The 26,958-nt window shown below is 47.3% G+C and overlaps 1 protein-coding gene across 1 annotated transcript in view; it reads right to left on the bottom strand.

Annotated features, from left to right (window-relative positions):
- Galnt17 (polypeptide N-acetylgalactosaminyltransferase 17) overlaps positions 1-25,947 on the bottom strand; it is a 418,231-nt gene extending 392,284 nt beyond the window's left edge. The window contains exon 1 of the mRNA XM_021656996.2: positions 24,191-25,947. Within this exon, the coding sequence (XP_021512671.1) occupies positions 24,191-24,428 (238 nt within the window). The 5' untranslated portion in view covers positions 24,429-25,947. The remainder of the gene's footprint in view (positions 1-24,190) is intronic.
- Between the last annotated feature and the right edge of the window lie 1,011 nt (positions 25,948-26,958).

Raw genomic sequence — 26,958 nt, 5'->3', positions numbered from 1 at the left:
AAATGGTCTCTGTACCCAGACAGAATAGCTTCCAAGATCACAGTGCATTCCCCTAAACTGTAGGTAGCACTGACTCATGGACACACAATGTCGCTCCTGAGTGCTGTATGCACTAGGATGCACATAGGATGTTCCTATGGTTTACGCCTCGCTGCCCCCATGGCTTCACTCGTCTTGGGTCAGCCATTATAAATAAAATAAAGATTACTGGCACTTAGGAGTACAGGGTTTACTGTCCCAGCATGAGGACCTGCGTTCTGTCCCCAGTGCCCACATCAAAAGTTAGTGCTGCATGCTTGTAACCTCAGTGTTGAGGGGCAGAGACAGGAGGATCTCTAGGATCCACTGGCCAGCCAACCCAGCATGCTCGGCAAGTTCCAGGTTCTGACTGACTGTCAAAAATGGAGAGTTGTTGAGGGAACCACTCAGGTTTGACCTCTATCCTCCACACACACACACACACACACACACACACACACACACGCATGCACGCACGCACAAACACATGTGACAGTCGATCGTGACTATCTGGTAGAAGCACAGTTCTGGGTATATTTGTGAAGAAGCTTCCAGAAAGGGTAAGATCACAAGGGCTCTGAGCTAATCAGTAGATTCACCCATGGATGGATTTATTATATGATGGTATGATCGGAATGAAGTTAAAGAGAGAAAGTAGGGGCCTCCTGTGCACCCTATTCCTGGCCCACAGCTCAGCCTACATCCCCAAAAGCCTGCTGCCACCCGGGACAGACAGGTGAGACCTTTATTCCCCTGCCCCCTGCCTGCCAGGTCCCTCTGGGCAAGCCCAGCAGTGGTGAGGAGGAAGGTCCAGCTGGAGAAAGTCAGTCGCTGGAAGCATGTCCCTCAGCTACATCCCACCCTGGCCCATTCCTGCATCCCCTCCTCTGCTGCTCACCTGTCAAGAGATGAGGGCAGTCTCCACCTCACCTTCCCATCATGACGGTCTGCTCAAATGGGTGGTACCAAGCATCCATGGACTGAACCCTGAGGCGAGTATCTACTTCCCGACCCCAACCCCAACCCCGGAGACCATGATGTCTGTCAAAGCGCATGGAGCCGAGTGACCATGCACTGAACTCTCTGAGGGTGTAAGTTAAAATGAATACCTCCCTCTAAGAGTAGTTCTCAAGTGTCTTTGGTCAGAGTGACACAAAAGAAACTATTCCAGTCCCCAGATGAACTCTTTATCTTATGGAGGTAGAGCGCTATTTAACTGAAATACCTGGGATTCAAAGTACGTGACATTCTAGAACATTTGAGTAGAATATACCAGTCAAGAGGCTGAGGATTTGACTCAGGAGGTAAAGCGCTTGCTTGCACAGCAGCATGAGGACCTGAATTCTGACTCTAGAACCTACATTTAAAAAATCAGATATTAAAAAAAAACAAACAAACAGATATTGTCTTAGTTAGGGTTTCTATTGCTGTGAAGAGACACCATGACCACGGCAACTCCTATAAAGGAAAACATTTTTCTGGGGCTGGCTCACAGTTCAGAGGTTTAGTCCATTATCACCATGGCTGGAAGCATGGTAGCATGCAGGCAGACATGGTGCTGGAGAGGTAGCTGAGAGTTCTACATCGGGATCTGCAGCAGCAGCAGAAGTGAATGCCACACTAGGCCTGGTTTGAACACCTTTGAGACCTAAGAGCCAGCCCCCACAGTCACACACTTTCTCTAACGAGAACACATCCCCTAACACTGACACACCCCGTGTGCCTATGGGGGACATTTTCATTCAAACCACCACAGGTATGGCGGCATGTACTTGTAATCCCAGCTGTGAGGAGTCAGAGACAGGAGTATCCCTGATGCTCACTGGACAGCCGACTGAGCCAAGGCAGTGAGCTCCAGGCCAGGGAGAGACCCTGTCTCAAAAAACATAGCAACGTGGATGGTATCTAAGGCATGATACCAAAGGTTGTACACTGACTTCCAAATGAAAGCATACTTGTATATGGGCACTCAACCCACATACTTTCACCTGTACATACATGTGGAGACACATGTATACACATAAACACAAATGAATCTACTAGTTGAACACCTGCAACTCAGACTCTATAATCTGGCACATCAATCTCTCAGAAAGTGTCAGATTTCAGTGTGCCTCACATTTTGAATTTTCAGACTTCAGATCTCCTAACCTGTACCGACAAAAATGTGAGCCTCCAGGCTGCAGGAGCTGGGAATTGGAAGTTCTTTCAAAAGTTCCTCAAGCAAACAGAAAAGTCAGTCAAGCATGAAAAGCAATAGCTTGCTACATCCCCTGCACTCCAGTTTGTGTTCAACGGTCTGTGTCTCTGTGTGCATGTGGGTCTGTATGTCTGTCTGTATGTAGGTCCCTGCATGCAAGGTAAGAATTAAAAAAGAGATGATGTTACTCTGGAGAAAGTGATTTGTTTCCTGAGAGGAGACTACCATTTAAACCAGCTCCCTGCACCATAGACATACAAAGAATCCTGAGGTGTTTGATTCAAGCCCCAAAGAGAAAGGTCCTCTATAAGCTTACAGTGTATCCCACATCTAGAAGCAGTAAACGGTCCAAGTTCTAGTTACATACACACACAGGACGCAGATAGACATAGGGTAGCTTCGCTCTCCACTGTGTTTCTTGAGACATGATCTCTCAAGGAACTCAGAAATCACTGGCTGGCTACATTGCCTTCTCAGTAAGCTTCGGTGGATGTGGCTGCCTCTCCCAGACCTCCACAGCTTTAGGGTAACAGGTGCCCAGCACCACACCCAGCTTTTCCACGGGTACTGGTGCCTGCACAGTGGCCACTTTATGAACTAAGCTGTTTCCACCCCACCCCACCCCCGACACATCACATGGGTCACATAGAAATCAGAGAGGGCAAAACCAAAAAAAATAAAGGAAAAGATACCCACAAGGACCTGTCCAAGACACCTGTTTCCTTTGGCTAAACCCTACCCCCTGAAGTTTCCACAACCCTCCTGAAACACCATCACCTTCAGGGAACCATATTTGCAGCATGTGAGTCTGAGGGAGACACTTCACACTCAAATTGTAACAACACAAAGCGATGCCCACTGGGATGAAGCCGTGGAAGGGACAGTCCCCTCCTCCAGTCTGTACCCAGCAGGACTACACAGTGGTCCAGGGCAGCTGCCAGAGACTTGCTAGAAGATGTCTAAAGTTCTTGACTGACCTAACTTCCCTGTAGTAGTGAGGCCCACAGTCCAGTGATGGCAAGTAAATCCAAGACTTGCCAAGAAAACTCATTACCCATTTTTATGTCCATATAAAGCCTTTAGCACGGTGGCTGGAACATTAAACATGTGCTCAATAAGTGTTCTTTGTTGTTACATTTATCACTGTTAGCGTTGCTATCAACACCTTCATCATCATGAATCTTTATGTTTAAAAAAAAAAATCCCCTTATTAAGCACAAGGATACTGCCTTCCTGCACCGGTGATTTATTGCTGTATAAAAAGCTAGTAGCTTAAAACAAGAGCCACATTTATTTTGCTCATGAATTCACCGTTGGGTCTAGACTTGGGAATGGGGACATCTGGTGTCTGGACTAGATCACCTGGTATCAGCTGGAGGAGGCTGGGGGTGGGGCAGGAATCAGGGGCGGGGTTGAACTGATTGGAAGAGTAGCTAACTTGTGTGTCACTCTAACGATGTGAGTGCTTTGGGCAAACACTTACAGATGGGCTTCCTTGGGGAATCCATCTCTTTCCAGGTGGACTGTCAAACAAGGCTTCCAGGTAGCCCAATTTCTTATATGGTGGCTCCAGGTTTCAAATAGTGTGTTCCCAGAGACCCTCTAGAGCAGAAGTTGTATTACCCTTCATGACCCACCCTCAGAAGTTATGAGACATTGTTTCCATTGTTTCTGTTCACTGTTGGTGCTAGTTTTTAAACTACTGTATTTGGGGTTCCTTGAGCCTCTACCTCCCTTCCAACCCCCTGACCCTAGGTAGGAGAGAAAGAAGCTCAGAAGAGAAAAGGGCACAGGTCTTAGTTGCAGCTGGTTAGGGTCATTGGGTTCTTTGGGGCAATACCAATCTCAGTCATCAAGGTATCCAACAGGAACCTTCTTCCTTCTCTGCCATCTCCTCGAAGCCTCTCTATCTCTCTCTCACCCAGAGCATCTCTCAAAGTGTCCTTCAAAGCATCTGTCTCTCTTAGAGCATCGCTCTGGGCTCTGGCATTTATATCCTCTCCGAGTTCTCAGAGTTAAACTATCTGTAGCTGGCAAAGACCACTTCCCTCTCCAAGCCACAAGGGACATTTATCAGCTGTGGACAAACTAAGGTGTCCCATATCCCACACTTGGGATTAAAAAAAAAAAAAAAAAAGCCTGTTTACATAACATAACTTGTTTTTTTTAATTTTTATTTTATTTTTATTAATTACAGTTTATTCACTTTGTATCCCAGCTGTAGCCCCCTTCACCCATGCTCTCCCAATCTCACCCTCCATCTCTCTTCTTCTCCTATGCCCCTCCCCAGTCCAATGATGGGGGAGGTCCTCCTTGATAACTTGGTTTCTAAAGAAACCAAAACTACAATTCACTAGAAGTAAGGCTCTAAGACCAGAACACAGGCCTCCCTAGGAGGGTCAAGCGCCACCTTCTGATGAGAAGAACACCAAACAATGTACAGATGTTTTGAAAACCAACACACTTGGAAAAATCACTTCCCACTCTTTTAGATCTACTTCCAAAACAGGCAGGTCTGGGGGCTGAGAAACGGCTCAGTAGTTAAGAGCATTTGCAGATCTTAACAAAACAAAACAAAAACCCAAAAAACCAAAACAAAGTTTGTCTTCCAGCATCCACGTCAGGTGGGTCTCAACCACTTGTAACTCTAGCTCCAGGAGATCTAATGGTCAGACCTCTCCTGGTCTCCGTGGGCACTGTACTCGGATGTACACACTCACACACCTACACAGGTAAAGAAAAGTAAAGATTTTAAAGATGCAGATATGACCAATCATAACTAACGCTTACACTGAAATATACTCACTTACCATTAAATAAATTTTATGTATTTATTTAGTGAATGTATACATATGTGTGTGTGAATGTATGTGTATTAGTGAATGTATGTGGGTATGTGTCCACGTAGGTATACATTTGTGTGCAAGTACGTGTAGGTACATTCCTGTGGAGGTCAGAGGTCAACTTAAGTGTCAGTCTTCCGGAACCACCCACCTTGGTTTTTTTGAGGCAGAGTCTCCCACTGGCCTGGAGCTCACCCATTAGGTTAGACTGACTGGAGACTATGCCCCAGGGATCCTCCTGCCTCCACTTCCCCAGTCAGGGTCAAGCATCTGCTCTCATACCTGGCATTTTCACCTGGCTTCTAGGGACCAAAATCAGGTCCTCGTGCTTATCTAACAAGCACTTTACCGACTGAGCCGTCTGCCCACCACAAATCTATCTTTTGGATCCATAAAATTCCAGAACTTGAACACATTTCACCATTATCTAGATTTTTACAGGGGACAAAACAGAGCTTGTGCAGGAACTAATAATTTTGTTCTTTGGTCATCATAACCGTCACCATTACAACATCAATGAGGCTACCTCACAATCTTCCACAGAAAGCCACTTTTAAAGATATTCTATAAATTTCACTTTGTAGAAATTATATTGTATTTATAGCGGCAATGGCCGCTCTCCAGATGGGTATATGACTGCGTTTGTTACTTTTTGTCAGTGCTATGATCAAACACATGACAAAAGCAATGTAAGGAAGAGGGGTTTATTGTGGCTGACATTTTGAGGGTGCTGTCTATCATGGTATAAAAAACACTAGTGACAACAGGAAGCAGCTGGTCACATGACATCCGCAGTCAGAAAGCAGAGAGAGATGAACACTGGTGCTTCCCCCAACTTCCTCCTTTTTGTTCAGCCGGGGATCCCAGCCCATGGGACAGTGGTCCCACATTTAGGGTAAGTCTTCCCTCCTCAGGTAAACCTCCCTGGAAGTGCTCACGTGGACATACCAACTGGTACATCTCCCGAGTGATTCTAAAACTAGTCACGTTGTTGGCTATGAAGACAAACCATGAGTTACCAAAATCCCAAAGCTTTGGCTTGGCCTTGTTAAGTACCCAAAAGGAAGTTTGAGACTCTTACATAGTTTTGATCTAGATTGTTTCCCAAATGTCCACGTGTTGAGGGCTTCATAAACAGACTACAGCACTGTGAAACAAGACCTAATGGGTGAAGGTGAGATCACTGGAGTGCCCCTGGACTCCTGAACCTTCACCTTCTCTCTCTCTGCCATCCACAAGCATCTTCTTCATCCACAGATCTCCACTATGATGCTCCACCCTGCTACAGGCCCCAAAACAATGGGCCAATGAACCATAGACTGGAATAAATCTTTCCTCTTTTTCAGTCAGTTGCTTTAATTATTCTGTCAATAGCAAACATAAAGCTGACTAATACAGAGTAAATCTAACTTCAGAGCCCCTTAAGAGTCCCATTGCACCTGAAGACCATGGTCCTGGACTTCAGGTGTTTACAGTAGGAGCTGACTTGTGTTCTGGTCACTTCTCAGACCCTCATCTGGAACTCAGTGCTATAGAACCTTCTAGATCAGGCTTTCAAAAGATACACTTCTGAGAAGTTAACTTTCACTTAATGAAAATGTGAACTGTTAACGCTGTATTCTTTCTTGTGAGGGGGGAGAAGCAAACAGGTTGAGCTTTCCCATGATCCCCAAAGAGGAACAGGAAGGAGTAATGATGCTTCAGGGAGAGGGTAGTGAGACCCTGAGACATGGGCTAGCTTTAGTTTTGCCAGCTAAGATCTGGATGAGGAAGATGAGGACAGATAACGAAGCCGGACATGTGTAGTACCTGCCAGCCCGTGTAGCATTTCATTTCTTTTGCTGTTGATGAAATACACTGACAAAAGGCAACTGAGGGGAAGTGGGGGAGGGGCTTTTCAGCTCACAGCTCAAGGCTACAGCTCATCAATGCAGAGAAAGCCAGGAGCTGGAAGCAGCTAGTTACATCACACCCACAGTCAAGGGCAGAGAGGACGCATGCAGGCTCCCTTGCTTGCTTGTGCTCAGGTTGATTTCCCGACTCTTATGCAGTGTATGCATGCCTAGGGAATGGTGCTGCCCACAGTAGAATGGGTCTTCCTACATCGATCAGCTTACCTGAAACACCCCCCACATACACACACAGAGAAATTTGGATACATCATCCAACGTAGACAATCCCCCATCGAAACTCTCTTCCCAGGTGATTCTACACTATATGAATTTGACTGTGCTGTTTTGTGTCAACTTGGCAAGAGCTCTAGTCACTTGGGAGCAGAGAACCTCAAGTGAGAAAATGCCCCCACCAAGTTATGTCTGGGAAAATGTGTGGTGTATTTTCTTAATTAGTGACTGATGTGGGAAGGCCCATCCCATTGTGGATGGTACCACCTCTAGGCAGATAGTCCTAGAGTACATAAGAAAGCAGACTGAACAAGCTAATCAGCAGCCTTCCTCCATGCTCTGCACTTCAGTTCCTGTCCTCAGTTCTTTCTTCCAGGTTTATGCTCTGCCCTGATTTCCCTCAGTGATATACCGTTACCTGCAAGTGTTAGTGAAATAAACCCTGTCCTCCCCAGGATACTTTTAGTTATGGTGTTCTATTGTAGCAATAGACATTGACATTTCAAGCCAACCATTATACTGTAAGTTCAAGGCCAGCCTAGGCTACAGAGTGAATTCAAGGCTGGCTAGGGAACATAAAATCTTGTTTTTAAACAAAAGAAAGAGTTCAATTCAAACTACCCATTGTAACCACCAAATCAAATAGCTTAAAGAAAGTAAACACAGCCCAGGGGTTTTTATGTCTCCCTGAATATTCACCTTCAGCTAATAAAAGGAAAGAAAGAGAAGAAAATTCCTGGGATTTGTAGATTTTCATAACATCTCAGCCCTTTTATTCAAAAATTCCTAGAATCAGTTCAACTGTAGAAAGATGGGTAGGCAAGGAGAAGAAAAGTGTATTTTAGAGAAACTTGACAAATGAGTAAAAGTTTTTAACCTCATTAAAGAGCTCTTAAATATTCTTCCCCGAACTCCGTTTTTATCTCTGAATGCATTTTGGTAATTGCTCGAAAGGCAATTGGGCAACTTTGGCACAGCCGTAAGTGTTTGCATGATTTAGAATGCAGAGACAGAGAGGCCAAGATTTTCTTTCTCCTTTTTTTTTTTTTTTTCTTTAATTGCTAATTCTTAAACTAACCTTTTTGGCTTACCTCATTGTGGAAAACGCCAGTTTCTATCAGCTGTAATAAAGACAATGCATATATTATTTAGTTGTTGTAACTGCAAACAGCAGCTCTGTATTTCAGAACTTACTGCCTAGCTCCACAAGGAACACAAGTAGGAGTGATTACACTCGTTCCGTCACTCTGTAAACAGGACGCTAGAACGCTGAGAAGAAACCTGTTTTCTTAAAACCAACAACCACTCAAACACAGACACTGGCAGGAAATAGGTGACTTTCGGGGCTGGGAAGATGGTTAATGACTAAAAGCACTAAAAACTAAAAGCACCAAGTTCAGCTCCCAGAACTCATTTTAGGCAGCTCACAACAAATTGTAACTCCTGCTTTAGTGGATCCAAGACTCTCTTCTGGTCTCCATAGGCACCTACACTCACACGCACAAAACCACACACACACACACACAGAGAGAGAGAGAGACAGAGAGAGACAGAGAGAGAGAGAGAGAGAGAGAATTTAATAGTCATCAGGGAAATGCAAATCAAAACAACACTGAGATTTCACCTTACACCCATCAGAATGGCTAAGATCAAAAGCTCAAGTGACAACACATGCTGGAGAGGATGTGGAGAAAAGGGAACCCTCCTCCATTGCTGGTGGGAATGTAAACTTGTACAACCACTTTGGAAATCAATCTGATGCTTTCACAGACAATTAGGAATAGTGCTACCTCAAGATCCAGCTATACCACTCCTAGGCATATATCCAAAATATGTTCAAGTACACAACAAGGACATTTGCTCAACCATGTTCACAGCAGCTTTATTCATAATAGACAGAATCTGGAAACAACCCAGGTGTCACTTTACCAAGGAATGGATACAGAAATTGTGGTACATTTACACAATGGAATACTACCCAGTAATTAAAAACGAGGAAATCATGAAATTTGCAGGCAAACAGTGGGAACTGGAAAAAATCATCCTGAGGGAGGTATCTCAGAAGCAGAAAGACACAGGGTATATACTCACTCATAAGTGGATATTAGGCATATAATATAGGTTAATCATACTAAAATCTGTACACCTAAAGAAGCTAAAAAAGGAGGACCCTGGGTAAGATGCTCAATTCTCATTCAGAAAGGCAAACAGGATAGACATCAGAAGAGGGAGAAAACAGGTAACACGACAGGAGCTTACCACAGAGGGACTCTGAAAGACTCTACCAAGCAGGGTATCAAAGCAGATGCTGAGACTCATAGCCAAACTTTGGGCAGAGTGCAGGGAATCTCATGAAATAAGGGGGAGATAGAAAGACCTGGAGGGGATAGGAGCTCCACAAGGAGAGCAACAAAACCAAAAAATCTGGGCCCAGGGGTCTTTTCTGAGATTGATACTCCAACCAAGGGCCATGCATAGAGATAACCTAGAACCCCTGCACAAATATAGCCCAAGGCAGCTCACTATCCAAGTGGGTTCTTTAGTAAGGGGAACAGGGACTGTCTCTGACATGAACTCAGTGGCTGGCTCTTTGATCCCTTCACTCTTGAACTAGGGTTAACTTTATTTAATCCTTTTCAGGGAGAAAGTGCTTAGATTAAAGGTATGTGCTAGGGCTGAGCCACACCACAATCAGAAACAAGTTTTTCAAGTAAACAATACACTCTTATGATCAAATGTCCTGCAACACTTGAACTCCCAGTGATGAGGAATCAGAGAAAATCATCACGCCAGGGCTCACCATCAGCTAGTCTGGCCTACTTCATAAGCTCCAGGTCAATGAGAGACCTTGCCTCAAATAATCAAAGAGTCCAAGGAACTAAGATTATCCTCTGGTCTCCATGTGTATATACATACATGTCCATGTGTATCCCCCACCACATACACACACACACAATACACACATATGCATTTTTTAAAATAATCAGAGCCAGGAAAAGAGCTCAAGAGGTAAAGGCACTTGCTATCAAATATGATGACCTGAGTTTAACCCCCCAAGATCTACATGTCGGAGGAGAACTGGCCCCTGAAAGTTGTCCTCTGACCTCCACATGTGTGTATGTAGCATGGCATGAGTGGGCACCCATCTGACACATAAGGACCTGAGTTCAATGCTCTGAATCCAGATTTAACAACAACATCTTGATATGGGATACACATTTGTACTCTCAGTGGAGATGAAGCAAAGATAGTCAGAACCCTAGGGTTTACCCTCCAGGTTACCTGCTTCCTGAGCTCCAGGCCAGTGAGAGACCCTGCTTCAAATAAACAAAGTAGACATTAAATAAATAAATGTAAAAAAAATGAAAAACTAAAAACCATAAACAGAGGCACATGGGCATACACCTTTATACCTGCAATTCCAGCACTAAAGGAACTGAGACAGGAGAATCATAAGTTTGCTGCTAGCCTATATCACAGAGCAAGACCCTGTCTCAAAGACCTGAAGGCAGAGAGAGAGAGACCAAGTTATCAAGTGCAGATGGATGACCTATATCTTAACAGGCAGATAAGATAGTTCATGAGTCCCTCAATGGCAAGATCCCCCTGGCTTTTGCCCAGTTGAAACGTCAGTGATGCCAATAATACAAACATGTGATTGACCATGATGACCCCAATAAGGCAGATATGTGAGCCCCCGTAATGATCCCAGTAACATGAATGCAGAACCGAGCCTGGCATCCCAACAGAATGAATATACTCTCGACTTGGATGATTCCACTGGACAGATGTGCAATCAACTATCCAAGTACTATAGCCTGGGTAGGGAGTGCAGGGAGGGCCCAGGGCAGAAGCCGGGAACAAAGCTTGCCTGAGGCCTGCTGAGCATTGCCCAAACAGAAGAAATTAACAATGAGTGCATGTCAGCATTCCCACTCTGTTGTGCTAATTTCCTTGCAATATAAGCAAAGCCCTTTAATTAACTTAATATCAATTTCACTTTTCTCACATTTTATTCTAATTATGGGCTGGATTTAAAGCTCACACAGCATAATTTCGAGCCCTAAAATTAACAGCTTTACAACTTTACACACGGGTGACTGCTAAGCCTGAGTGATGAGGCTCCAGCACCACCCTGCCATGGGCTGTCGCTGTCGAGGGAGGTTCACATTCCTGCCTCAGGCCTGCCACTTCCCCTCTGCAGCCCCGGGACCACATGCCAGCTGACAAATACTTCTTTCACACCACAGGCTCAGTAAGTGCCAACTGTGCAGTAGGTGTTGCAGAATGGAACTACTGGTGGGTGTCTCTAGACAACTTATTTTAAATCTCCTGAGGTCCAGTTTCCTTGCATATGAACCAGTATAATAAGATTAAGTAGGTTTGGCAAAGGAGATGTGCTAGATGTTTTAGTTAGAACAAGAACTTGCAGGTTCATGTGTTCGAATACTTGGTTTCCAGTAGGTGGTGCTGTGAGGGGGGAGGTTATGGAATCTTTAGGCAGTGGAGCCCTGCTGGAGGAAGTGTGTCACTGGGGGTGGGCTTTGAGGTTTAACAGCCCTGCCCCCCTTGCTGTCTCTCTCTCTCCCTCTCTCTCTAGATCTGTCTCTGCTGTCTATCTCAAGATCTCTCTCTCTCTCTAGATTTCTCTCACTAGCTCTTTCTCTATCTCTCTCTCCAGATCTCTCTCTCTACACTTCTCTCCCTCTCCCCCTCTCTCAAGATCTCTCTTTCTCTCTTCTGTGTATGAATGTAATGTGGTCTTTCTGGATCCTGACCGCCAGGCTGGTGTCAGGCTCCTTTGGCCAGGAGTCCCACCATGAGGGACTCTAGGCCTCTGGAACTGTAAGCCAAAGTAAGTCCTTTTATCCCTGAATTGTTTGTGGGCACAGCAATAGAATGAACCTAGAACAGACCTCAATAAAAAGTTGTGGAACTGGACATGATGGCTGCACACCTCAGTGCTTGAGAGCTGAGGCAGGAGAACCAGGAATGAGCTTCCCCAAGGACACAAAGCTCTTACGAAGTATTAAGTCAGACCATGTAACAACTCACTACGATTCAAGGGCTATAAGCTGACCCTGCAAAACAGCATGCAAGTCAAGATGAATGAGTAATTATATTTGTATGTGTTTGTGTTGTGCTGTGTGTATATGTTGTATATTTGTAAACCTATCATGGAAGCCACAGAGACAAGAGGATCCCTGGGCCCCACCAGCCAACCAGCCAGCCTAGCCTGGTAAATACCCTGCCAGCAAGAGTTCCTATCTTAGAAGACTAGGCACTGATGAGCACTTGAGGAACCACAGTCAAGGATGACCTCTGGCCTCCCACAGACAAATGTGCTTTCATACATGCACACACACAGACACGTGCACTTTCATACGTATGTGCACACTCCACACACAAGGGAATAAAAAAAAAGAGAGAAGACCCAAAACTCAAGTCTTGTGACTCTGCGTTCATATCCTTTGTCCTAGGGAGGAGGGAATCTAGCACCCCTGGACAGCCCCAGGATACCGTTGGCTAACCACACCAGTAGGCCTGGTCTCTGAGGCCAAGGGAGAGGCTCTTCCGGAACCCTGGTGCACGCTCACTGTCAGCCTGCTCCACCCATCTTCATGACAGAGCACTGCTACTCAGGCATGGCGAAGCTGGGGCTCTGCAGTTAGGAATGGCAGGTTGTTATTAAAAAGGAAAACTCTATCTGTGGTGAAGATGGCTGTCATCCATGTGTCACCAGACTACAAAGATGGATGGAAGTGATTGCTATGGGATAGGAAGGTCTTTCTGCATCCACGGGGATCTTGCATTTATTCTAAGTGTTATGGAAGTGTCATAGGTGGGGTGATGAAGGGGGAAAGGGATGGGGGAGAGAAGAGGAAGAAAAAAATAAATAAATGAGGTAGCAAAGGTAATGGATGTTCAGATTATCTTTTTTAAATCGTTCTTTTAAATTCTGAGAGAAGGGGCTAGAGATATGGCTCAGTGGTTAAGAGCATTTGCTGCTCTTGCAGAGGATCCAAGTTTAATTCCCATTGAGTGTGAGGCTGGCGAGACAGCTCTGTCATTACCATGCTTGCTGCAGAAGCCTGAGGACCTGATTTTGATCTGCAGAACCCATGTCAAAAGGCAGATGTGGTAATGCACATCTGTAACCCCAGAACTGGACTTGAGTGGAGACAGGAGGATCCCTGAGGCTCACTGGACAGCCAGACTAGCTGAGCTATGAGAGACCCTGTCACAAAAACTAAAATACAAATACAAGGCCAGGCATATGGCTTCTACAGCAAGATGCATGGCAGAAACAGAAGTGCCAGGAAGTTCACAGGCTAACTAGCAAATAACAAGAGAGACCCTACTTCAACAGGTACAAAATGAGAACTCACTCCCAAATGCCATCCTTTGACCCCCACATATGCTCTGTGGCCTGCATACACCTAGACTCACACACAGATACACCATGTCTTACACGACTGAGAAAGTCAATCTCTGGCCTCTATGCCCATGCATGTATATGACCCTGCATCCTCACATGCACACATGCATGTGGGGGAGGGAGCATATGTGCACATGTGAAGGAGACTCCTGAGGGTCAGAAGAGGGCATCATCTGATCCCTTGGATGGTAAGGTGATTGGGGACCCCCCCCATGAGATGGTGGGATCCAAATTCTGGCCTCGTGATTATATAGCAAGTGCTCTTAAGTGCTAAGCCGCCTCTCCAGCCCCTGACAGCCATGCTTAGTCTCGCATTCTGTAAGGAGCTGGTTACAATCAGTGTCAGTCTCTCTTGCAAGCGTGAGGACTTGCACTCCATGCCCAGAACTGACATAATAATCTAGGTGTGGCTGTACAAGGGTGTAAGCGCTGGGCTGTCACTCGTCGGCCAGTCTTACCTAATGAGCAAGCCCTAGACAAATGACAGACACTGTCAGAAAATTAAAGTGAAACAGAAGCCAGAGGAATGACAGCCAAGGCTGACGTTTAGCCTACTCTCTCTCTCTCTCTCTCTCTCTCTCATGCATGCACAACTGTACACATATATGCAGTTGTACACACATGAGCATACCTGTGTACATACATGCACACGTGTGCACAGATGTTTCTAAGTATCATGCAAAGTCTAGGTCAGCACTATCTACTCTTCCTTCCATCTGTGGCATGTAGTCTATCTCTAGCAACAAGCACACACTCCCTCACCAATGTGAGTGGCCGGCATCCTTTGTGAGGGGACCTGACATAGTGTAGGATACCCAAGATCTCCCAGGGGCACCGGAAACTACAGCTCATACCGGCCCAGATGAGAATTTCCTCTTCATACATTGATTTATATCTGGTATTTATCGAAGTAATGTAAAGCTAATAACACTTATACTGTATACTCTATTACAAAAAAAATCATCTGGACTGGACAAATGGCTCAGGGGAAAAAGCTCTTGCCATGGAAGCATGAGGACCTGAGTTCAGATCCCAAGAAGCCACATAAAGCCAGACACTGTAGGATACATCTGTAATCTCACTGCTTCTATGGCTAAAGAGAAGCTAGAGTCAGCAGAACTCCTGGGAGACGTCAGGCCAGCTAGCCTGGCATATGCTACGAGAGACCTTGTCTCAAACAGGGCAGAAAGTGACATGTAACTCCTGAGGTTGTCCTCTGACCATCACATGCATGCCTGAAATCACTCACACACATACATACACACACACACACACACACACACACACTGTACCTATAATTAAATTTCACTCATAGAGCACAGCAAGAGCTTAATAATGAGAACTTCTAATAAAAGAGTTAATTATAACAACAGACTATAATAAAAGTTATGTGAGCAGCTCAAACTTTATCCCTCACTCCCTCTCTCCCTCCTTCCTCTCTCTCGCTCTCTCGCTCTCAAAATATCTTATTGTACTGCTGATTGCCCATGGCCCTGTAATTAAAACTATAGAAAATGAAACCTTGGCTAAGGTGGTAGACTGCTGTAATGGGCTACCATTTCTCTTCCTAGGCCTCAAAAGCACCACCACTGTAAAGAAGGGAAGGGGTGGGGTGATGAGGAGAGAAGGAAGATGAAATAGAGGTCAGCTTCAGGCAAACACACAACACAGGAAAAAAAAAGTCTCAAATTAGTCGACCAGGTTTGTGGAACCTGCAGCCCAACACAGAATCAGGGACCTCCTGATCTTGAGATATATTTTGAAATATTTTTTGACACAAAGTTCTCCTATATGAGTTTTGTACATGGTATCATGTCACCGTGTCAAATGCTAGGACATGGTAGAGCCATGAGAGCCAGCTGTAACCCCAGTGATGGGTAGGCTTCGATCATGAGTGTGAGGCCTGCCTGGGCTATGTAAGACTCTCTCAAAATCAACAGCTAAACGTTAGTCTATGGAGTTCAAGAAATTAGAACACAAAAGGACCCATTTACATCCCTGGAGCCATCACCAGTGTCACGCTTACTGGTTGTTTGGCCTGCTTGGGAGGTACTTATTGAGTAACTGCTATGGCCCAAGACACCAATGGGCACTGGGACTATGACAGGGAGTCAGCACATAGGTGCTTTTTAACCTTGACGTTGCCATGGCTGCCACTAGCTTAAGTATTCATATGTATACCTATGTGTCCATATGCAGGAACACGAACATGTGAGCAGTGGTGAATGGATATGTGGGTGGGTACACACGCTTATGTCTGTAAATGTGTGCGTGTGCGTGTGGAGGCCAGGGAATAGCTTTGGCTGCTGTCCCCCAGGCTCCCTCTACCTTGCTTTTGGAGACAGGGTCCCTCACTAAACCTAGAGCTTACAATCAGGCGAGGCCAGCTGGACTGTGAGGCCACAGATCTTCTGTGTCCAGCTCCCCAGCTCTGGGATTGTGAGTACGTGCTGCCACACACAGATTCTTTTTAAATGTGGCTTCTGAAGACTTGAATTCAAGACCCTCACACTTGATGGTCATGAGCCACCATGTGGTCTCTGGGAATTGGACCCATGACCTCTGGAAGAGCAGCGAGTGCTCTTAATCCGCTGAGCCATCCCTCCAGCCCCAGATCCTCACACTTAAACCGCAAGCAGGGCACCACCTGAGCTACCATCCTCGCTCCCTGCCACCAACACCCTATGTTTTTATTCTCAATTCATCCTGACATACCGTGACCCCCACTTTATGGCTAAAAAGCAGAGCCACTGACCCAAAATCACTTGACAGATCCAGAAATGAAACTGGCCTTGTCTGACACTCCTTCACAACTTTTCTTCTGGAGGTGTCTAAAGACTCGCGGGCTGTCTGATCGCAGCTGACTCACATACTCAGGCCTCCCTTGCCTACGCTCCTTCTTCTCAGTCTTGAGGCTGAGCCTTCTCCCTTTTCCAATAAGTGTGTTCCCAAGAATGGACTTCCCTATTTCTCCAGGAAGAGCCGGCTTCAATCAATTGGCAGGACTAAAGGAAACGAGCCTGGCTTCAGCCACCCAGACTCCACAGATAAAACCTTCTAGAACACTGGTCAGCCTTGTCTCCAGGCCCTGCTGAATGCACCTACACCAAGGATGGAGAAGGCATTCAGAGTTGGTTTCCTTCTAGCCTACTCTGCAGTGGTGAGGTTTTGGGCTTTGTTTGTCAATTTAAAGATTAGTTTTAATTTTTATATGTGTGCAGGTGCCCACAGAGGCCAAAAGAGGTCATTAGAGCCCCTGGATCAGTGGTTCTCCTCCTGTAGGTCGTGACCCCTTTGGAAGAGTCAACTGACCTTTTCACAGGGATCCCATATCAGATATCCTGCAAATCAGATATTTACATCATGATTCATAACAGTACCAAAATTACAGTTACGAAGTAGCAACAAAATAGTTTTATGGTTGGGGTCACCAGGACATGAGGAACTGTATTAAAGGGTTGCAGCATTAGGAAGGTTGAGAAGCACGCTGTTAGACCCGCAGTTCCAGGTAGCTATAAATCACCTGGTGAGGCTGAAATAGAACTCATGTCCTCTGCAAAGGCAGCCAGTGAACCACCGAACCGTCTCTCCAGCTCAGTACTTGAGGTTTGTTTAGGTTCTTTTAAGATTTATTATTTTTACTGTATGTGTATGATTGGTTTTCTTCAGGTATGTATGTGCATGCCTGGTGGCTGTGGAGGCCAGAAGAAGGCATAGGATCCCCTTGAACTGGAATAAAGGATGGCTGTGAGCAACCATGTGGATACAGGGAACCGAACCCTAGATCCTTCCAAGAACAGCAGGCTCTCTTACTGCTGATTCCCAAGCCCTGAAGCGGTTAGTTTTAATCCAAACATTTATTGGTTTTCTCTCTCTTACTCACCCACCCCCACAAAGAAATTCAAGTACCACTCAGCATTCATGGTCTATGTAAAGGCACCTTTATCTAGGTAGAAAAAGGTTGCTGGGCTTGGCTCTGCCATTCACCAAAGACAGTCATTCACAAAAGACTGTCCTGGCCTGGGAATGTCTCTGCTAGTAGGATGCTTGAATAGTACGTGCAAAGAGGTTCCTTTCCAACACTGAAAACAAACAACAAACAAACAACAACTGTAATACACCTATCATCCCAGCACCATAGATGTGGAGGCAGAAGGATCAAGAGTTACAGGTCCCCTCAGCTACATAGGAAGTCTGAGGCCAACCTTCCCTGCTCACAATCCTGTTCTTTCTGGCTCTAACCTACAGTCAAGAGAGCAGATTTTCCTCTGTACCCATCATGCCAACTCACTTTCCCTGACTGGAGACTTCTGGCTATCTGGAAATGTTTTTAGTTGTTTGTTTGTTTGTTTGTTTGTTTTTGTTCTCTTTTTTGTGGTTTTAAATTTCAGCTCCATTCACTCATGTGGCTTAGAGGCAGGAGCAGGGTAGGTAATTTTGACTTCTCTCTATTTCCGCAAAGATTTTTCAATTTCTCCAAGCAACCCTGCTTCTATTCAATATCCTTCTGAAATCTAAATTTGGAAACTAACTCAAAGTCAATTGCATTTCCTCTTACGACACAGCTGCCCAGGGCTGACAGAGAACAGGGCCAACGCTCGGGTGTTCCCATTTCCAATTCACTGTGCTGGGGACTCTGAGGGGGAGAGAGGCCTGCATGGACCCCTTTTCCACCCCCATCATTCATCACGAGAGTACTGGAAGAGAAGGGAAAGCCGTGCCCTTCTCTTGCTATATCATGCCAGCTAAATCTAATAATATTGCTGTTTCTCACCTTTCTCATCTCTAAAATGAGAGAAATAAATAACTTCCTTAGAAGGTGACAGAAAGGTGGAAGGAAACCAAAAATTATGTACCTCATGACCTGGGATTTCCAACAACAAAATCAGTGTCTGGCTTTTTTACGGATTTTAAAAGAGTTTTCCTTTCTTCTGTATGGCTCTTAAAAGACTTTTCCAGGCATCCTGTGAGTTGATTTTATGCTACATAGAGAATATTAAACTGCATTCATAACATAAAGTCATACACTCGAATAGACTGATACTGGCTAGTGCTGAACCTGGGGTACCGCCTCACTTCAAAGCTCCTTGAAGGAGCTGGTTCCTTTCATTCAGGAAGGAAAAGACTAGACCAACTTCAAGATAGTACAGGGAGGATGAAAGAGGCAAGATAGAAGAGGCAAGATGTGGGAGGACAGATGGAGAGGACAAGGTGGGGGGAAGGCAAGATGGTGAGGGTAAGGTGGGGGGGGAGGACAGATGAGGAGAGACACTTTGGACAAGATGATAGGGACAACATTGTAAAGGCAATGAGTCAGAGGCAAGAAAGCATTGGCCAGATGGCATAGCCAAGATAGTAAAGGCAAGATGGCAGAAGCAAGATGCTAATAGGCACAAAGGCATAAACAAGATAATGGAGGCACTATGAAGAAACCATGGTTTCTCACACTCCGTCTTCCCAGCTAATTTCTTTCCAACCTCTCCCTCCACCACACCAACCATCCCAGCCTTTGCCATCTTGAAGTTATTTTCTCTGTGGCTATCATTTCCCTCCCAAAACCCAGCTCCCCTCCAGCTATCAATAAACCTCAACTGCCTACCATACATGCAAGGCACAGATGGTAAGAGATGGAGGTGGGATGTAAAAATCTAAAATAGGGTTCCAGCCCTTTAAAACAAACCTAGTCATTTCTGGACTCCAAAGTTAAACCCACTGAGGCTTAAGAGTTCAGGCTAAGACTACAATGTTACTGTCACTAAAGCCTTGAGCAGCTCAAAGCAACAAGACCGTTGCCCACATAACATTTGACATCCCTCAACCACAAAAGCCACTGGACAGAACTGAGGAGTGTGCAGAGAATTCCAGTATAACCAGCTCTTCTCAAAGACTGAGTTGCAATGTGGAAGCTAAGGAGCCTGAGGTGGATGTAGGGCATCTCAGCAAGAAGGCAGAGATGAAACCAATCATGAGAACAAAGATGGTACTCGGGAGGCAGAGGCTGGTGGATCTCTGTGAGTTTGAGGCCAGGCTGGTCTACAAAGCCAGTCCAGGACAGCCATGGCTATGACATACAGAAACGCTGTCTCAAAAAAAAAAAAAAAAAACAACAACAAAAAAACCCTCAAAATAAATAAATAAATAAATAAATAGGCGAACAAAGAGCAACAATGAAGATGAGGAGCTTCATAGAACTGCCTGCATAGTTGTGTGATCCCAGCACTGGGGAGGAGGCAGAAGGATTAGGAGTTCAAGGTCATCGTTGGCTACTTAGGGAGTTTTGGGCTAGCCTGGGATACATGAGAGCCAGCCTCAAAACAAGCAAACACACTCAAGCAAATCAAAACTCAGCCAGAGGAAGGTGGACTCTATGTGAATCTCTCCTGCTAGAACTGAGAGGCCACAGGTAGATCTTTATTTGTATGTCTTCTGTTGCTCTAGAGATCAAACCTGGGACCTTGCACACACAAGGCAAGCATTCTACCACTGGACTGCATGCCTAGACCAGGTCTGTGCAACTTTGAAAAATGACAGCTTCAAAGCTGGAGAGACGACTCAGTGGTTAAGAGCAGTGTCTGCTCTTCCGAAGGACCGGGGGTTCAATTCCCAGCACCCACATGGCAGCTCACAACTATCTGTAACCCCAATTCCAAGGGATCTGATACCTTTACACTGATGCACATAAAAAAAATAATTTTAAGAAAGAAAGAAAGAAAGAAAGAAAGAAAGAAAGAAAACTGCCAGCTTCATACGGCACCAAGGAGCTGCATATGAATGAGTACCTGCTTTGTGCCCAGTGCCCCACTCCAGCTGAGGAATAAGGAACCCTGAGCCCCTGGTCACCTTTGTTGTCAGTGGCAACAGGGGGAGACAGGATGAACAGGGGCACAGCATGAACACTGATGAAGCCTTGGACCCATCTCTCCATGCACCAGGAAGAGCCCTCCCCTTCCTCTGGGTACAGCAGACAGCCTAGTATAACAGATGGAACAGGCAGTCCCCAAAACAAGACTGGTGCCCCTGAGGGCAGGGTGGAGACAGGGAGGGTCTTCTCCACATCAGAACTTTCCTTTGCTTTTACAAAACCTCCAGGTGGCATGTTCCTACAAACCTTCATTGCCCAGGAAGACAGAGTCTGCCAAGATTCAGGTGGGAGTCCTAGCTTATCCAAGAAAAGCTCCAGCTGGATTTCACTAAGCCAGCTTCCAGCCTTCCCTCTTTCTAGCTCCCCACTCAGCCAGCCAAAAAGTTCTTCTAGCTTCCTTCTCTCCCTCCCTCCCTTCCACTCTTCTTTGATTTTGAAGTGGGGTCTCATGTAGCCCAGTCTAGCCTTGAGCTCCATAAGTCCTCAAAGATGATCTTGAAGTCTTAATCCTCCTTTCTGCTCCCTAGGGCTGAGATTGGAAGTTTGTGCCTGGTTTTTGTGGTGTTAGGGATGGGACTCAGGAGCTCATGCAAGCTAGGCAAGGGCTCAGGCAACTGAGCTCCAAGCATGGGCATTCTCTACAAAGCTGAAAGCTCAGCCAAAGAATCCAGACCCAAAGCCCCCCTGGAAAAAAATCTTGGCTTCTTCCAAGTCCTACCCAGCCTGCTGGCTCTGTCATTTGATGAGTGTGTTTTCTGCCCTTACTAGGTTTGGTATAGGCAGAAGAGTATCTGATGGTAGAGTAAAGAGTTCATCAGAGGCAAAGTCTCGGACCTTACTCTCCACCTATTGAAAAAGATCCCGAGGAGCCATGAATTCTGCGTATACACAGACCCTGCAAGCGACTTTGATAGGAAAGTCCAGGAAGGTGAGTGGGCACAGCAGCTAAGAGCCTCCACCATAAGGTAACAAGGTCCAGAGCCATTTTAAAGCCCTGATAGTTGCTGGGTGGCTGCCAGCATGTCTCAAAGGGACAAATTAGGACAGGTGCCTCACAGCGTTGTTGCAAATGCTAAGGGGACATGCACATCTGCAAAAAATGGCTCACTGGGTAAAGTGCTTGCTGCACAGGACTTGCTATGCCTTTCCCTGTATCCCAGTGTTGGAGAGCCCGAGTGAAGACGAGCACCAGGGCTTGCTGGCCAGCCAGTCTAGCCAAAGGTAGGAGGCTCCAGGTTCAGTGAGAGACTGTGTCTCAAAACACCAAGGTGGAGAAATGATTGAGGAAGACAGCAGACATGACGCCCAGCTTCCACATGCATGTGTTCACATAGGAATCCACACCACAACAGACAAAGAGTTCCACATAGAATGTTTATAATTCATTCCCATTAAGAGGTATGGCCATTGCGTCTCATGTCCCTAATGGAAACAATTACTAAAATGACCTGTGTCCCTGCATGTAGCTTGAGAGTGAGCAAGCTCTGGCTATTTGGGGGATGTCTCCTGAATGTTTTTCCGCAGTGTATCAATTCGGAAAAATGACTCCCACCTCTCTAATCTCCTGGTTTAGCCTAATCTCCAGGTTGGCCTTGCACATACGATCCTCCTGCCTCACCTCCAGTGTGCAGAGCTCACATGCTTCTAATCGCTCCAGAAATGAACGGAGGGGTTTAGCCTTCTTCAGTCTGTTTTGTCTTGAGGTGTTTGGGAGAAGAGTTTCAACACGGCCTTCGTGACCTGCCCTGATGGCCTGGCCTCATTACCTGTAAGGGGTACAATGGTGAGCTGCAGCTTCACACTAATGGTGCATCAAAGCCCCCTGGATACGCACCATACGATGCTACGACGACTATGGCATCTCCATGAATGTAGAAGACTGTCCACATCCCTCTCCTGGAATTACCCAGAAAGCATCATCAAAGGGGAAAAAAAAAAGAGAGAGACAAAAGTGTCTCCCCAGTCCTCAGCCACCTGCCATGAGGTGAGTCTGTCATTCTCACCACAGTAAAGGCAGTTAAGTCTGGTCCCCAACCCAAGTGTACACAGGTTGTGGCTGCACCTACTGATCTGCACAGTTCATTTATAAAAAAAAATCATATATACGTTAAAACTCAGTTCACGGCTGGTGAGAAGGCTTAACAGGTAAGAACAGTCAAGCCTGAGGACCTCGATACACCCTCACAACCCCACGGCAGAGAGAGAGAGCTGACTAGGAAGTTGTCCTCTGGCCTCCATGTGTGCACCCTCCCCAAATACACCATACACACACACATACATATACACACACATTTGAAATTAAAATTGGCCAAGATAGAAATTTGTGTCTTTTGACTAGGGAGATGGCTTGGTTGGCAAAATATTTGCCAAGCAAGCTTGAAGACCTCTGAGTTTGGTCCCTAAAGCCCATAAAAAAAAAAAAAAGGCACAGTAGCATGTACTTGTAATCCCAGGGCTGGAGAGTGGAAACAGCCAGATTCCTGGGGTCGCTGATCAGCTGACCTCACTTACTCTGTGAGTGCCAGATCTCTGAGAGACCCTGTCTTAAAAAAAATTTTTTTTAAGGGAAATGTACCGAAGGAATGACATTCCAGGTCAGCCCCTGGCTTGCATGTGTACACACACACACACACACACACACACACACACTCATCTGCACAAAGACATATGAAAAGAAATTTATGCCTTTTAGCCAAGAGCGTGAGCCCAGTAGTCAAGAGACTCTAAAATACCACTTAACTAACATCAATAAGGGCACAGGCAGCTTAGTTACTTTCCCCCAGTCTGGTTTGTTCTGTTCTCCTGTGGGGGAGGGGCCGGAAGCTCCGTGGACTAATGGTTATGTGCTACCATGCACGTGCAGAGCTTGTAATGTCCCTCTAGCACACAGCAAGGAGTTATTATCAGTCATTACAACGGCTGACAGTTCCAGGCCATGGGAACACGCAGAAGGTTGGGAAGAGAAAGCCAGATTTCCGTAATCACTATGTCTTCTTATACTAGACTACGTGACGCTGAAGACAGCAAGTGTTCAGGGACCATCAGTCCCTTGGATCAGGTAGAAATAGTAAATTAGCTCCCCCACCCTTTTATAGTAACTCACTTAGAATGGGCTGGATGGGACGGCTTCCGGAAAACACTGAACCTGGGGTGCCATCCCTTCTTGTTTGGCTGAACTTTGTGAACCAACACCTGCTTCCCAGACCCACTGAGAACTTGAACCTCCGTTGCCACTTGGTTCAGGATGGGATGGTTTTTAACATACCACTTTGCACACAGGCAGTGGGAAGGGAAGAGTCTGCACTCTTCGTGATGCAATCAACCTAAAGAAATAACGCATTCATTCAAGCCTTCACCCACTCCCCTAGCAGCTCCCTCATCAAACACCAAGCACTGACTGACAGCCTTTTTCCTTTCTAGACTCCCCCAGCCTCAGTCCACCCTGTCTAGAAGCTGGAGTCAACAAGCGGATAAGAGTCAACTGTAGTGACAGGTTTCTAGAGCGAGACCAAGCTTCCAGCTGGAGTACTCCATGGAAAAGGAGCAGGTAATGGTTTCTCTAATAGTCCCAGATACAGAGCAGGGATGGAAGAGAAACCAGGCGCGTTCAGACGTCAGCCTAGGGTACACGGAGCAGAGAGAGCCAGGGAGGTGCCCCCTGTGCCCGCACGCACCTGCACCCACAGGCGCCAGGCAAGTCCTTACCATTAAGCTGACGGTAGACGATGTCCTCCAGCAGCGACAGGCGCTTCAGGACCGCATCCTGGATGGGGCTGGCGCTGTGCGCGCTGAGGTTGGCCACCTCGGCGCGAGGCCGGATCTCGTGGAAGGCGTCTCCGCTGCGCACCGCGATAGGCCGGCACTTAGCCAAGAAGATCACGAAGCCGGCCACCGCGATCAAGTTCAACACCAACAACACTTTGACTCTCCTCAGTGAAGCCATCAAACAGCACGGCCGGTCCTTTCCTTGGACCCACGCCTCCACCAGCCTCACCTGCGAGGTGCAGGGCAGCCCGAGACAGTGCAGACCCCTCGCACCGGACAATGCCCCGGGGAGGACGCACGGGAGGGGGTAGGGGGGTCTCAGTTGCTGATGTCCACGAAACGCCGATACTCAGGCGGCAGAGTCCACCGGGAGGACGCGCCTGCTGGGCACCAGGCGTGTTCACTCACACGGAAGCCCCTGGCTTACAAAAGTGTCCCCGAAACGCCTGCTCCGTCCACAGCACGCAGTCCTTTCTACGAGGCAGCAAAAGATAAAGGTCCCGGCGTCTCTTCCCGCTGCACCCCGAACAGGTCGCCTTTGGACTTTGGACCTCGGGAGACGTGGACCTTCGGCAACAACCCGGTGTTAGTAGAGATGCTCCCGAGATGTGGCGGGAGCGGCGCGCAGGTACCCAGCTCCAGCTCCGCGCCCGCCGGCCCGCAGAAGAGCGCGCCACTCCTGGAGTTGCGCGGCCGACGCTCTCGCCCGCAGGCGGCCGTCGCGGGGCGAAGACAGTGCTCTTCAGCAGAGGACCCGCTCCTCCGGGCGGGTGTCTTTGTTCAGCTCACCGGCCCTCTCCATCACTCCAGGAGGAGGGAAAGCCGGCGCCCGGTGCCTGCATCCTCCAGGCTCCGCAGTCACGCTCAAATCTCAATGACTCTCTCAAAGTGGGGGAACGGCAGGAAAGGGGCGGGAGCAGGGACCCAGCGCGACGTCTTCTCCGCTCCCACCCCGCCCGCAAAACTCACCAGTGCGCACAACGCCACGGGTTCCCGGACACGTTCCAAGTCCCCACATGAGCCTCCACGGCCTGCCGGACACGGTGGCCTGTCTCCAAAGGTGGCGCGTCGCGAGGCTGGCCGGAAGGAGGGGTCGGATCTCCAAAGTCACACCAGTTGTCCACACGCCTCTCTACCCGCCGCGGGGGAGGGATGCGCGCTGGCGCCCCCGCCGCCTGTCACCACGGCCCGCGCAGCTCGTCCCAAGCCCCCAAGAGAACCAAGATTCGAATGTCCCGATCGCCGAATGCAATGACACCGCGGCTACGGCACTGAGAGTACACACGGTCCCCCAGGGGGATGGTGGGGTAGCCCGGAGCAGCTGGGGAGCCAAGGGGGGATGCTCAGGTAGCGGCGGAAGGCGGGGCGCGGTCCCGAGGGGAGCGGCTGCGGCGCCGGCTCCTCCTCCGCGGTCCCTTGGTCACCTCTTTTCCTAAGAGCCAGTCGCCACCGCCGCTGCCACCCGCAGGCTGCGGAGCGCACAGCTAGGGGAAGCTGGCCGGCTCTTGCGCGCGCACCCGGAAAGGGTGGGGGCGTGTGGAGAGAGTGGGGAGCGCGCGGGACCCGGGAGCAGTCAAGTCATGTTGGCTGCTAAGGGCTGCTAGGGACCCTTGGGGTTCTCAGCGCTCTCTAGGCGGGCGGGTTTGTTCCATTCTGGCAGCCTAGGAAGACGTCCCTTTCTCTTGGCTTAGCAGCTCTGCTTAGCTTGGCCGGGAATGGCTAGAGGGAAAATCTGGCCTGGAGACTCGGATTCCGCTACTTTCTGAGCTAGGCCTGTGTTCTTCTTGCTTAGGGCCCTGGGAGACTTCTGACCGGCTGAGTTTATCCTTCTGTGCTCGCTCACACTTCTGTAAACATCTTATTGGTAACAAGCGGATTTATGGCCATGTTGACTCTCCACAACCTACTTCTTTTCCTGAGACCCAGGAGTTCCAAAGACTGGAATCCAAACCCGCCTCTGATGCTTTAATATCTTAGGCCTGAGGAGGAAAGCAGAGGGCAGATAAGCCAACAGATAAGAATCCGCTGAGTGAATCCAGGGGCTCCCACTCCATTCCTCCCACCGCAGTAAAGTTTGTTGCTGTTGACCCTTGGTTAGTTTTGTTTGGTTGGTTTGGGTTTAGGCTTTTGGTTGGAGGCAGTGCAGGGAGGTGTGTGTGTGCAGGGGTTTGGGACTGGGGTGCATTTCAGTTGTGGAGCTGACGCTGAGCACTTGCTTAGACCTCAACTGGCTCTGAGGCTCTTCACAAACCAGGCTTGCTGCTGCCAAGCCTAGATCCTGGGACTGGGAGGGTAGGAGGATCAGAAGCTCAGGACCACCCTTTTCTACAGAGTATGTTCAGGTTAGCTTGGCTTTGTTCTGAAGGGGAGAGGGGGTATTTTGGGGTTTTTTTGTTTGTCTGGACTTCAATGGCGATTTTGGTATCTGTTATTCAGTGTCAAGCCTGGACTGGCCCCTAACTCTTCCTGATTCTCTTGACCCCACCTCCCAACTACTGGGATTGCAGTCATAGCTACCAAACCTGACTCTCCATTTCAGTAAAGGTATTATTGTTGATGTTGTTGTTTGGGGGGAGTTATGATTTCTTCTGTTGTTGCTTGTTATTTTAAACAGTAACAGCAAGCACCTTTATAGTTTTTCACATTAGAAAACACACTCCCAGCCCCTCATTGGGGGATTCTAAGCAGATACTCTACCACTGACTTGC

This window comes from Meriones unguiculatus, chromosome 4 (assembly GCF_030254825.1).
Source record: "Meriones unguiculatus strain TT.TT164.6M chromosome 4, Bangor_MerUng_6.1, whole genome shotgun sequence".
In the NCBI taxonomy this organism is placed as follows: domain Eukaryota; kingdom Metazoa; phylum Chordata; class Mammalia; order Rodentia; family Muridae; genus Meriones; species Meriones unguiculatus.
The sequence above is the reverse complement of the archived record's forward strand: the minus strand, read 5'-3'. Positions and strand labels throughout refer to the sequence as shown.